At 38.1% G+C, this 14624-nt stretch overlaps 1 protein-coding gene and 1 long non-coding RNA gene across 2 annotated transcripts in view; both read right to left on the bottom strand.

Annotated features, from left to right (window-relative positions):
• Positions 1-14624, bottom strand: part of LOC148997565 (uncharacterized) — a 197829-nt gene that overhangs the window by 107637 nt on the left and 75568 nt on the right. The window lies entirely within an intron of this gene.
• Positions 10192-13216, bottom strand: LOC120477259 (G2/M phase-specific E3 ubiquitin-protein ligase-like; the record flags this gene model as incomplete). The annotated part of the gene is made up of 4 exons (XM_089116639.1): positions 10192-10516; positions 12098-12355; positions 12581-12870; positions 12972-13216. Coding segments are annotated over 4 exons (1044 nt in total), but the record flags the coding sequence as incomplete, so codon positions are not given.

Raw genomic sequence — 14624 nt, 5'->3', positions numbered from 1 at the left:
TTCATGTGATATTTATAAATCTGGGTGCGTTTTTGGTTGGAAATCAATGAAACATGGTACTGTATTACCTGGTCTCCCCTGTTTATTGTCACAGCTCATACAATAAAGCAAACACCCATGATAAACTATGCTTTTCTATCTAACGTCAGTAATTGCTGACTCTTTATTCCAACGCTGAGCGAAGCGAACTCTCTGCTCCTCGTCACGGTGCGTCTCAGGTGATTGTTATCACTCTGCCCAAGTAGCAGTGCTTCCCCTTCAGAAAATATAGTATTTATACGGTCAAAAGATGTCTGTGTCTCATATGGCCTTGATATTTGCACACTCTGTGACTATACAAACCACAACATGTAAATAGGAAAACGTTTGCGTTATTTTGTCACTCATTTGGATAAGTATGAAAGCTGCAACCATTGACATCCAGTCTTTGTGCTAAGCTAGGCTAGCGGTGGGTGCGTCAAACAGACTTATAGCACGCACGGAGATGAAAAAGGTATCTATGGACTTATCTAACTCTGGGGTAAGGTGAATAGGCTAAAGTCCCAAAAAGTCGGAGTGTTCCTTTAACTTCCCATCTGGCTCCACAGCGTGTTACCTTAGCTTCCAAACAAGATGGTGGATATTGCTTTCAGTTTCTGCAAGTGAAGTCCCACCCACTGATCTGTAATAGGTGTGTAGCGTAAGAGAGTCCCACCCCCTGGAAAAATGAGGAATGAGTGAGTAGTCTCAATCCCTATACAGAGATATAGGACTTCCTGGTTACAATGATGCAAAATTAAGATTTTTACATCATTGTAAGCAGGAACTGCAACACTGAAATCCGTATTTCTCCTGTCTCAGGGGAAAATTAGGGAATAATGCATGACCATTCAAAAATATGACTGGGTTTCTAACGATACAAAGTTTAATGCAAATGGGTGAAGTGTCCTTTTAACCCTCCTATTATCTTTGGGGTGTCAATTTAAAAGGTTACTCAAGTAGTCATCAAAGACATAAATTACCTAAGACAAACCTTTGTAAAAAAACAAAAAAACAAAAAACAAACAAACATCATATTGTGGAGGTTCAAATTACCCCAGTAGGTGAAAAATGTTATCAGATTTGAGGGTAACAGGAGGGTTATTATATTTTAGCTTTCAAGCAAAAAACAGTCCAGATGGAGTGCCAGAAAAAATGATTTGGATCCGCTCTGATTTGGATCATATCTCATGGTAACCTACCTGACTGTTCATTACTTCTGTTCAAAAAGCATATATGTATGTATGTATATATATATATATATATATATATATATGTGTGTATATAGCAGCACAGATGACATGTAGTTGTAGTTTAGTTGTAGTTTAGTTGACATGTAAATTTTTTATATATTCCTAGATTTCATTATTCTAAAAATACATGGTCTGTATCTGAAATATCACTGCTGTGCTGTTTTTTAATGCCTCTCTCTCTAGCCTAATGATATTTCATCTTTTTTCCCCTGTATTTAGCTATGGTTGCTGGGATTGAAAAACATCTCTTTGAAGGTGATGCGAAGAAAGGAAAAACACTGAAGTACTCCCTCAATGACTACGTTTACATGCAGCCAATAACCCATTCAAAACCGGGATATTAGCAATAACCCGGTCGCGAACGGCCATGTAAACACCAGCAAAAACCCGAAAATGCTCATATCCCAGATTTTAAAAACCGGGATATTATACCTGGGGTACCCCTTTTCTAACCCGAATTTTTGGTCATGTAAACGCGTATCGGCATATTTGCAAGGTATCTTGGTCTTTTGAGTAGAGAAACTTCTTGGCGCATACAAAAATCCGCATGCAGTATACATAGCGAGACCAGGCGAGACACAGCATACTTTTGGAGCGAGGTCAGTAACGTTACCAGCATCAAAGCGCAAACAAAGGCGATCTGCCCCGAACTATTCATTATCCGCGTGCTGCTGTTGTCTTTGGATACAGGAAGAAGAATCGGAAATGATGCATATTGCGTCTTAAGGTTGTTTGTACGTCCAGACGCTAACCGCGCGTCGCTGTTTACATCAGGATATTGCAATTCCATGTATACAGGAGAAACTGTCCCTGCTCATGCATGTAAATGGGTTATTCCTAATGTTTCAGAAACCTGAATAGTGACCTTAACCCGACAAAAACCCAAAAAATGGTTGCATGTAAACGTAGTCACTGATTTGGATAATGAGCTGTTCAAGTGTTTGCCATTGGATTTTGGGTTTACTTTATATTTGCACAATTCCTTCTAAATCATTGCAGATAAAAGAAAAGTTTTGAATACCACGATGGTATATATAAATATAGCCAATAACTGTTGTCCATATATAAAACAGTATCTTCAGTGTTGCAGGCGAAATATTCGCTGTGAGCATTGCCTAAGGAGGACCGCCACCACAGTTTATGCAAGAATGGTGTTACGAATACCTTGTTACTGGGAACATCAAAAGGGATGGTGTATGTGACACAGAGATATCACCAAAAATCAAAATGGTAGGTATGGTTGACTTAACTTCATTAGATACAAGTTCTCTATTAGTTATTGTCCATGAGTAAATTAATTTGGTGTTAACATGTTATAAAGCCACTGACAAATTGTTTTTGCTTTAAAATTAAGCTGTGAACTGTTACGTGTCAGAACGTAAATGTTAAAGTGTTGAATAAGTGAGTGTGTGGGTGCTTGTTCCTTTAGCGCGTATGCTCTCTCTCCTTTCCCTTAATTAAGTGTTACAGGTGCAGCTGTTTTGGAGGGCGGGGCTGATGGACTCGTCGGATGGATATAAGCTGTGTGGAAGCTTGTGTTCCTCCTCCTGCTTCACGATGTTATTGTGTGTGATCGCAAGAGTGAAAACTACGTGTTACAGCCATCTGGCTGCATAGTGTTTTTGGTGTAAAGTTAGTGTAAGCTGCATGTGTGCAGCAAGACAATTGTTAGCGGTATCACACTCGTAATTATGGACTTGTTTGATGGGAGCACACTTGATTTCTTTACATACAGACTCAAACATTATAGTTGTTCTTTAAACCAAAGGAATTTATTTAAATTATTCAAATAAATGTTAGAAAACTATTTTATAGTTCCAGTCCTTGATTCTGATTGGTTGAGCCGCGTTGGTCAAAGCCGATATAATACAATCTTATGTTAATTAGTAATTTCCTGTTGAATATACGTCTTTACTTTATATTTGTTGTCTCTGTGGATGTGCAGTAATGTTTATTTTTGTAGCACATGTAAGAAAAGTTTGGAGCTCATGCAATAAGTGCAGATCCTTGTTGGGAGAACACAAAGCTTTTGACCGTTTATTATAGCATAAATGGTCATATAAGTGTAGTTTCTCTACAAACAAGTTGTTGAGAAGACATCGCTGAAGAGGATTATGCTGTATGTAAGAAACGTGACTCTTTGTTGATTTGGAAGAATAAACAGTGATAAACTAACTATATGGATTTTGAGTGTGAGTAATGTTACAAGGCAAGAAGACTTAAAAACTTGTGGAATAAATAAAAGACATTCACATGTCCCGTACAATTTAACAAAATCTTCCATGTACTTATAAAGTTCAGGTTTCCCATTTCCAGCAAAAAGGGCAATCACAAATGGCTTATGGTTGGGGAGATTTTAGACAAACCCAAGTATTGGCCAAAATTGAGTTGATGAACTTCTAAACAATAGCAAGCGATCGACATTGATCTGAAGTTTAAGGCACATTCCGCTGGTCAAGTTACTGCGATATGCCTCAGGGTCGACCTCATCGACGGCAGGATCCAAAAGTAGTGATATGTCCCGCCAGCCTTCTCTTGGAGAGTCATACTTCAGATTGTGTGGTCTTCAAAAGAGCATGAGCATCTAATGGCAGAGATGGGTGATGGCACTTAAGAATTCATAATAATTTGTTCAAAGCACTGTGTGTAACATTTTCTTTGAGTGCCCATGTTGTCAATTTATCTTCTAAATGATTTATATTTGTTTTACTCTCAGAATCGGAATCAAAGATCAAATACTCATCAGACAATATTGCCTCTAAATCTATCTCTTCGACATCACATGGAAAATCCTCAATGACTCCATCTTCATAAATGACTCCATCTTCATCAATAACATTTTCTCCATCCAGAACATTAAATTCAGACTGAATGGAATCCAATTGCTCTTTTACTCTTGCCCTGGATTTATGTTTTCAAGTCCAGTTTGATGGTTCAATTGCCATGCTTCAGATATAAAAAGAAAAAAAAAAAAAAAAGAAATCAGAATCATGCACCCAAGTCCGAATCACGGCACAAGTCCTACTGGAGTTTATTTCATCTCAACTTCTGAACTTCACGACTCTTTTACACAGTCGCAGAATTTAGTGATGCGTCTTTTTAACTCCCTCATAGGGATGCGCGGTATACCGGTATTGCAAAAATACTGGTATATAATAAATTTCAAACGGTACAATATCATCATTTTGTTAAATTCGGTATTTGATGAGCTGCTCTTCCGAAGTTCTCCACTAGGCGGCAGTGCGCTACCGAAACTGACGCAAGTCACGCGAAACCGGCAAACGAAGGAACACAGTGGAAATGAAGCTCATTCGGATTTCTACACGCCCGAAATTAATCAATAGAGAGAGCAGTATGAGTGAAATAAGGCATTACTTTGCCTACTAAATTAATGAGAATAGTGTAGAAACAGACCTCAATGCACCACTCTGCAAACTTTGCTTTCAATAATGTGTTGCCATGGAATGCAACACATCAAATCTGCCGAAGCGCTCGTCAGTTGCTCATCCTGACTTGTTCAAGAGATCAACTGGTGAGTTCATCATTCAACTGATTTAATTTAGACTTTTATTGAACACTGAACAGCGCACATACATACGAGCTTATCAATTAAATATGATACGGTAAACACAAAAGCTCAAATCTTCTTGCATGACACGCTAGAACCAATTCAGTTACCGTCTCATGATCTCATCATTTTTGCAGTTTCAAACAAATATATTCATTTAATTTGAATTAATAAAGCATAAAAGTGATAGTAAAATGAATGGCATTACTGCCGCTGTGGCGACCCATAGAGAGAGAGAGATGGTAGTAATATAAATATTAATAATATTAGCCTACAATTAAGCTACATTTGTCAACATTCACTAAGGAACCTGGCCTAACAATATAGCAGTGATTAATCTAGATCAATCAGTAATAAAATGACCTAAAAATGTAATATGCTAATAAATGTTTAGCATCATAACATTACTTTTTGCAATGCATTATATGCATAATATGAACCCAAACACAAACAGTAACCAAACCAAAGCCCCTTTCACACAGAGATTCCAGAAAATACACGGATAATGTGACCCAGCATTTGTCCCGGAATTGTCTGATTTCGGTTCATTCACACTGCCAGTGATTTGCCGGGATCTGTGTGTGTGTTCACACACAACCCGTAAAAATCCCGGGAAGACACATGACGTCAGGATGAGACGTATAACGGACGCGTCGAAAACATGTTAAACGCGCATACCGTACACGCACTGGTGAACGATCTTATGGAAAGCCAAATGAGTCAAATTTTGCCACTATCCAAACCCGTTTCATTCTCAGAACGCCGTTGTTTACGGCGTTTAAGACGAAAAGACGCCGCAAATTACGGCGTCCTGTGGTACAAACGCCGCAAATTACGGCGTTTAAAATGCCAATTCACCGTCATTTTCGTCGTTTTTTTTATCCAGGCAATGACGCCGTTTCTGACGCCGCTGGCCACCCACAGTGCGCCGTTATTTGCGGCGCTTCTGTCTGACAAAGACGGCGTAAAAAGCGGCGTTTTGTATAATATTATAAGCAGCCCCACCCTTTTCTTCAAAGTTCAGCCCATCTAATGGATGGAAAGACGTATGTAACGTTAGTAGATTGTCGATCTGAATAGCGATCTGTCTCTAAGGTTCTGTTTTTGGAATGTTATCCTGTCAAATTTTTATTTCTTCATTGGGCATGTGTAGGCTATCGCTTTTTTTCCTTTATCGTATATGTAACTATATAGTATGATCCAAGCCTCTGTTTACATTCATGTCTGTGAAATACATTAGATTACGCAGCAAAAAGTATGTCTCCAATAGGGCAGTGGTCTGCGTGCACGGCAGTCAGTGTCGTTTTGCTCTTAGTGACAGAGGTTCGACTCCCAGGTCCGACCCTATTTTTATCTGCTTCGTTTCTTTTGTGTTGGTCAGTTGTATGACTTTTAAATGTCGAAAGACTACCCAATAGCTGACAACTGATTGAGTAAATGACAGCAGCAGCTGTTTTAAGCCCGCTATAGTGTCTGCTGATGTGTGTCCCTTTATTGCTGATTATAATGACGTATATGGGCAGATGCTTCACGATATAGTCCATTTCGCTTTTTAAGATCAATAGGACTCTTAAGATCATAAGAAGCAGTTCCCGGGAACACACGAAAGGAGGTATAGAGCCTTAAGGCGGGCGTACACGGTACGAATTCTGACGGTCGGAAGATCGTATGCCCAGGCACACTTTACGAGTGCGTTTATACAAAAATCGTATGGAGGCAGTGATATACGACACGATTTTACGACCTGCTGAATTCCGAAGAAATCGCTCAAAGTTCCGCACTAAAAACTCTCATAACTGCATATAAAACATTGATACAAGCCGTGGTTATTTTGCTATAGGCTCGTTTTCAGCACCGCGAAACGGACGTCCGGACGGACATAGTTACGGTAGGCTACACATTCAAAAATAAATTTCAAGCTCTCTGAATGATTAATTAGCCGTTTAAACCACCTCATGTGAGCGTTTGCAATTCATTTTGCTCCGAGAAGCTATCGCCGTGAACGGGGCTTGAGTGAGCTTGAGTGCGTTGTGAGAGTGAGGGCGCGGGTGCCAGATCCCGTGTTGCAAGATCCACATAATGGAAAGGTGCCAGTATCTGGACTTGTTTTTTGGATTAATGTCACGCTTTAGGAAGTTATTAAAGTGGTTCGTAATATATTTATCTTATTTTCAAAACACAAGCTTTGAACTTATTTTGGATTTTTATATAATTTCTTTGTTTTTGTTAGTTTTTGCTTGTTTTTCGTAGCAATATCTGGCAACATTGTTCTGTCGGCATTAATAAAAAAGCTTAGGCTGTAGACAAACTGTTATTGCTTTTAGGAGGATACAAACATAGCCTAATGATCATCGTGATGTGTAAGAATCTGTAAGAAATGTATAACACTATCAAAAACAATAGCATAGCCTACAGTTGTTTCAGAATGAAATATGCCAAATACTGGCCAGTAGGAACACGGCAGATGCTGTTTAGTTAACCTTTCACAAAGTCATCATAAAAACATTAATTGAAGCAGTGTTTCTAGTAGTCCACACCATTTTCGTATTTCTTCTGTGGATTTCCTCAGCTCCCGATTGGTCAAATTCAGATAGATCGACAAATCGGCTCATTCAACCGCATACACCTCACGAATGCAAGCCAACAGCTCCCGAACTTTTTCGACATGCTTAAAAATTATCGGGAGGTCGAGAGGTGCTCGGCTCGGCTCGTATCTTCCTCGCACACGATACGAGCCGCGACATGCGAGCATAACCGATTTACACGCGATTTCCCCCGAGTGAAAAAAATCATCTGCGAGCTCGTAAAACAGCAAAAAATCGCACCGTGTACGCCCGCCTTTAACGATTCAACTAGAGATGACGCTCCAGCCCAAGCGCGGACTAGGCTACTGCTGCTCTCAACAATCATACAAGACAGGCTATTTCCATAGACTGTAAAAAATATTTCTATTTCACATTTCACATATAAATTATGTATTTTCACGCTGCCCTTGCCTTAAAATAAACATTCATATTTGCTAACGGTGAATAATAGGCTAATTTTAAACTACCATCATTCTGTTGTGATATAGCCTATTATAACGATTATACGTTTTTTATTTATTTTTTTGTTTTACTCTTTGCTGCCACATAGGCTACATATTTAATGTTCTCGTTAATAACGATCTTATTTCGTTAAAACGATTTTTTTTCGCGTTATAACAAGATGTTAGGCTATGTCGTTGAAACATAAGTTTCTTGGCCTTATGGACATGTCATGTAGGCGACAAAATATGCCATATATCCACATAAAATGTATCCTGCCTAATGAGCCGCTTTAAAAAATTATATTTTACGTTTTCTACATATTATATATATTAACATATCTTCATTACCAAAAAATAGGCCATGTCGAAACACACATAAACAGATCATAGATCATACAATAGCCTACAATTCAATATATAAATAATCTTCAAGATACAGCCTACAATCTTACATGTAAAGAATTGTCGCCTTATAAACAGTCATTTGTGTGGTGGAATAAGCATAGAAATATATCTTGATTTAAACCTTATTTTATTAGTTCATTAACTAATCTTGCTAAGTCAACTAATGTAAAGAGCTGGAAATGTATTAGCCTAAATAATGTCAAATATTACATGATATTAAATTGTGCACCCCTTCTACAGATGTAGGCTTCATATTTGATTTGCTATGTATTGTTTTTTTTTATCATGGTGTTGTTGAAGAAAATGAAACGTTTTTGTTCCTCGTTTTTACGAAGTTCTGCAGGCTAATGCAAAGGGTTGTAGTTTGCATGTTGTAGGCCTACTATACTTCTGTAATACTGGATCTGATTGTTTTGGTGAGAATTCTGTTTCTCAGATGAAAATAAAAAATATGCGTGCCCCCCTATAAACAAAATGAGTCGCTATTTAGCCTATCCTATAGGGCTGGGCTGGCGACGGCCCTAAACCAGGTTAGGCTATGTGGAATCCTCAAAAACGCGCTTTTCGCTCTCATGGTCTGAAACACAGCCTGCTAAAAACGTTTTGATTTGTAGCCTATAATGTTTAAAAGAATGAAGCAAAGATCGACAAAACCGACTGTTAGAAAAAGGCCGGTTTTAAGGCTATTTTAGAGTCTGCCGATCACCAGACCATGCTCAATCTTTAAGATTAAACATTGGTCTGGGCTATATCTTCCCCTGCAGAAGATCAACGGGAATAGGTCAAATAACTGCATTGGATAGTCCGTCAACCAATCAGACTAACAATCTGGGCAAATAGAGCGCAGAAGCTTTTGAATTACTAATTTGTAACCGCAGAAGCAGCAATGGAATGGAGTGATTTTTGCAGGTTATGCAAATAAATAAATAAATAAATAAAATAAGTTTGTGGTATTTACACCCACTCGAGCGATTTATTTGCTAAAAAGAAGCTATTGAGTATCGATTAAACCCGCAAATAGCGCGCAAGATGGATAAGCCGGTTTGTGATTGGTTCCCGCAAATCTGAAAAGGAAGCAGCAGATATAAATGTACAGGTTTCCAACCTGTCCTGAGATTTACCGTCCACGATCTTGAGCGGCAGGGAGAAGTCAAATGGCTGGCAGATAAGGCTGGTTCTACCATTTTACCAATATGCTTATTAAGAGGAATCATTAGCCTATAAATAAATTAAATTGGCTTCAAATCTATTTCTAAAGCCGTTTTCACAATTTTTGTATCATGGCAATTAGCATTCCAGAATCTATTTAGATACTGGTAGGTGGAATTAATTGACAACAAAGCAAACTATTTGAGTAAAAGTGTGAACAGTGTAAACTACTAACTGCTCAAAATATTCATTCATGGAGACAAAGACCGAGGATTTAATATTACAGCTTTGATAAGAGTTTGGTTAAATCATCCCAATAACAAGTAAACAAACAAAGAGTCTTTTTTCCTCAGTTGCATACATTTATTTAACCAGCTGTAGCCTAGATGAAGTCTCTAATGCTTAATATAAGTTAAACAACATAAAATAAAATATGGACAAGCCAGGTTACAAATAAACACATTTATGGTTAAATAAACTGCAGAACAACAATTTTCTCCCAGAGAAACCTTATGAAAAAAAAAAAAAGAATACCTGAAAGGGACAACAACATGTCTTCAAAGACATTATGACACATTTTGCCATAGCCTCAGAAAAGCCAGAACTCTTTGGCGTATGGGTATTCCCAGCGAACCTCTGTCCTCACCAAGAGGGTCACATTAAGTTAATTCAAACAATTTTGCTCTAGTTCAAACACTATCAGGAACATGCACTCTTTCCTGCCACTGGAACAGAGAAACCACATAAAAAATAAAGAATACCTGAAAGGACAACGACATGTCTTCATAGACATTATGGCACATTTTGCTGTAGCCTACATGCATTATTGCCTCGGGAAAGCTAATCAGACTTTTCCAAAGCCCACAGAACCTTTAATGGACATCTGCATTAAGTCTTTAAAAATGGCCTCTTCTGTAATGCCTCTTGGCAGATACAAAATGAGGGCACAGGTGGAAGAGAATGGAAATCGCTGGCTTCCAGGTTCTTGATCATAAAACTGTATTTCACAGTTGTGTGGAAAACCCAGTGGGGGCACAGAATCTGCTCCGGTAACAAAGATGAGTAGGTCCTCCAAAGTAACATCTAGTTTGTTATCTATATAAACAGAAAAATACAAATGTTACTTCGACCTGGGTTAGAATTGTGATTAAATATGAAGGAAAATGAGTAGCTAAACTGGAGAGCATGTAGATGTGAATTTGAGAACTTGTTAACAGCATATTAGTGTTTTGTTGGTTGGCGCCTGGCCAATGAAATGGGACTTCTTTTGTGCGGGATGGTGTCACGACACCCATGCCTCTGGGAAGTTCTAAATTGCTAACATGGCTTAGTGCATTAGTTATATTACACAAGATGTAAATGATATTCTAAAAATCAGTAAACACCAAATTAAAACAGCATACTATGTACAGAAAAGCCGTACTTCACTTTCACACAGTTGCTAAAATATATTACTTTGCGCACTTCATATTGCGGTCCTGCAAAGATGACAAAGTCATTATCATTCTTGCATAGAAACAGGTGTATATGTTGGCGTAAGATTATGCTTACACTCCTCTCACCACCTGATTTATGAAGCTGTGCGTACCTTTGAAATCCAGGTGTGCGCAATGCCTGCCCTTGATAAATCCCACGCCCGAAAACGATCGTCATTAGAATAACACGCCCCTAAATATTCACGTCTCCGCTTCCCCCACACCCTTATCTTACGGCACAGACACAAGGAAGACGGCAAAGAGACACTTCTCTGACGTGGAGCCGAAATGACCTATCACAATGCCTTATTTTATAGCACGTCTTTTAAATTAGCATTCAATTTCGAATCATGTCACATGTATTGGGGTGTACAATAGTGATGATGATGATGATGTGATGTGGAGTACCATTCATTCACATTAATAATTGCATGACAATTTGTAATATTCTTTTTATTATTTTTTGTATTAATGACACTTGTTATTATTTAGAAGAAAAATGTCGTTATTATTATTTGTATTATTATTATTATTATTTAAAAGAAGAAGAATGTATTTTTTATTATTTTGTCAGTCTGAATTATTTTTTGTCATTGAAAGCCTTTCATTACCGAACCCAGTCCGTGCGCACCTGCTGGGCCTAACCCTGAAACGCCAGTTAAAGCGCACAGGCTCGCAACTGAAGGAATAGGCAGGCTACATATGGCTATAAATCAAATGTTGGTAAAGGCACACAAATTAAACACTGATGTCCATGTTGCACAAAAATAAACACTGAAGTTTATAATTATGTTTGTGGGTTTTAGTATGCTGTTTTAGTTTGGTGTTTATTGAGTTTTATAATATCATTTACTTTTTTTAAATCACTTTCTTAGTGCATTAAGCAACATTACCATTTTAGAATGTACCTGAGGCGGGGTGTTGTGATACAAAAAAAGTCCCATTTCATTGGCTAGGTGCCAACCAATAAAACGACACCTCTGAGACTAGGTTTGTGACTTTTTTCTGCAAGTGCAAATCTCAACACTTAACATTTCACATTGGAGCTGTGAGTGTAAATTGTAGTGTACAAGTATGAATATCTACTGTAAAAGTTTTCAAATTCACATTTACATGCTCTTAAGTTAAGCTACCCATTTTCCTTCATAATTTAATAGTTTATTGCAACATTTGCATAATACATTTTACACAAATGACTTACTTTCAATTGACATCAACCACCACTCCCAAAGAAAGATGGTGTCCTCCTCTTGATCTCTTTTGTTGCTGCCTTGCAAACTCCATTTAATATCAAAGAGTCCTCGCACATCATTCCGTGACAGCTTTTTAGATGTATGAGTGAAGAGTGGTGCAAAGGTTTCCCAGTTTCTCTGGACAACTTGCCACATGTTGCCACAAGCATTCATTCCGGCGATGAACTGCTGTATCATGCTGGAAACCCTAAAATGAAAACTATTATCTTTTAAGATGTTGGCATTTCAAACATCTTTTTTGTGATAATACCAGAAAATGTGTGTTCTTATAAAAAAAATATGGCTAAAATGACATAATTAATGACATTTGAAGAACTCTTGCCATTGGCAGTGACATGAAGTTGTCAAAATGCGCTTTTCTCAAAACTAGTATTTTTTAATAATTAGCGAATTAGTTTTACACAAAGCCGATTAGACTACACGGGTCTTGCTGTTATTTATCAATACCTTTTCCAGTCGATGTTGTATATCTGTGTCATGTAAAGTTTCTAGTTCAAACGTGCTTAGGTCTATGGTCTGACTCCGACCACACATCATTTCGAAAAGGTGATGATTAAGGCATTTAATCCCAGGTCCATTGTGAAGAATGGACCATGCAGTCAGCTTTCCTGCTGTGTAGAATTTATTCTGCTGCAGTGCATCCTGATTGTACGAAAAGAGGACGTTTCCAGGTTTCCCCTCAAAAATGCCAAGGGAGGATTGCACTTCGCTCATGAGAATTCTTTTAAAAAAAAGACAAAGATGTCACATTTCATGAAAACACTACATCCTATTTTTTGGGGGTGTTTTTTTGGGGTGTAAAAACTTAAAATCAGCAATCACCTGAAAAACTCACGACGTGGTCCACCATAATCTTCGGCCATCTCACCAACAAATTCAATGTTTGGCGTTTTATGCCATTCAAAGTAGGATTTCTGAAGAGCAACACATGCACTATGTAACACTCTTCTCCGGCGGGCCACGACAGTGACATGGGTGGTCAGGTCTAAATTGTCCCCCCTGAATTCATTCAAAACATCCACAAGGTCTCTTTGCAACTGTAAAAAAAAAGGATAAAAAAATATTGCTTAAAGGATAACTAAACCCCTGGTCAGAGCCTGACTCCACCCACTGGTAATATTTGAAAAATGCTGAAAAAATGGGCAGACCCCAGCAGAGATAGAGGGGACGAAATAGATGCTAAAACACTCTATCCTGGTCGTTTTCAGTACTCGCAATTCCAACTCCTGACTCGCTACAATGGTTTTGACGAAACAAGCTGGTTTACAGCAGCTCGTACCAAGAGCGTGATGAGCTGAAACCTGCATAAGTGCGGAACATCCAATAGGAAAATTCAACTGCAGTAGCCACCGTTCAACCTGAAGAGGGCAGCACTAAGACGTTTTTACACCATTTATTACAAAACCGCTCATTAAGAAACCGCAATTAGATCCAAATAACTTGGCAAATTACAGACCCATTTCAAATCTTCCATTTATGTCCAAAATACTTGAAAAAGTAGTGTCCGCTCAATTGTGCTCTTTTTTGCAAGAAAATTATATCTATGAAAAATTCCAGTCAGGATTCAGACCGCATCATAGTACTGAAACTGCGCTAGTTAAAATTACAAATTATTTACTTTTAGCTTCTGACCAGGGCTGTATCTCAATACTAGTCCTACTTGATCTTAGCGCTGCGTTCGACACTATAGATCCTATAATACTCTTGGATCGACTACAAAACTACACTGGTGTCCAGGGACAGGCATTAAGCTGGTTTAGATCGTACTTATCGGACCGTTATCATTTTGTCTGTTTAAATGGGAAAAAATCAAAGATAACGTCAGTAGACTATGGAGTACCGCAAGGATCAGTTTTAGGCCCTCTGCTATTCTCAATATATATGCTGCCACTTGGTAATATTATAAGAAAACATGGAATTAATTTCCACTGTTACGCTGACGACACTCAATTATATATTTCATCACGACCAGATGAAAACACTAACTCATCTAAAATGACAGAGTGTCTCAAAGATATAAAATGCTGGATGACGCGTAATATCCTGCTATTAAATTCAGATAAAACGGAGGTATTACTTATTGGTCCAAAAAACTACTCAGAAAACCTCTTACAGTACAACTTAAATATAGACGGATGTCCTGTTACTTTATCCACTACAGTAAAAGACCTGGGTGTTATACTAGACCGCAACTTGTCTTTCGAAGATCATATTTCATATGTTACAAGAACAGCCTTTTTCCACCTTAGAAACATTGCTAAGCTGCGTAACATGCTATCTATTTCTGATGCTGAAAAATTAGTTCATGCATTCATGACCTCGAGACTAGATTACTGTAATGCTTTATTAGCCGGTTGTCCTGCATCCTCAATAAACAAGCTACAGTTAGTACAAAATGCAGCTGCTAGAGTTCTTACTAGGTCAAGAAAATATGATCATATAACACCGATTTTATCATCTCTACACTGGTTACCT

The sequence above is a fragment of the Pimephales promelas genome, chromosome 2 (genome assembly GCF_988280905.1).
Source record: "Pimephales promelas chromosome 2, fPimPro1.hap1.1, whole genome shotgun sequence".
Taxonomy (NCBI): domain Eukaryota; kingdom Metazoa; phylum Chordata; class Actinopteri; order Cypriniformes; family Leuciscidae; genus Pimephales; species Pimephales promelas.
Note: the sequence above shows the minus strand (reverse complement) of the source record. Positions and strands in the feature narration are given on the sequence as shown.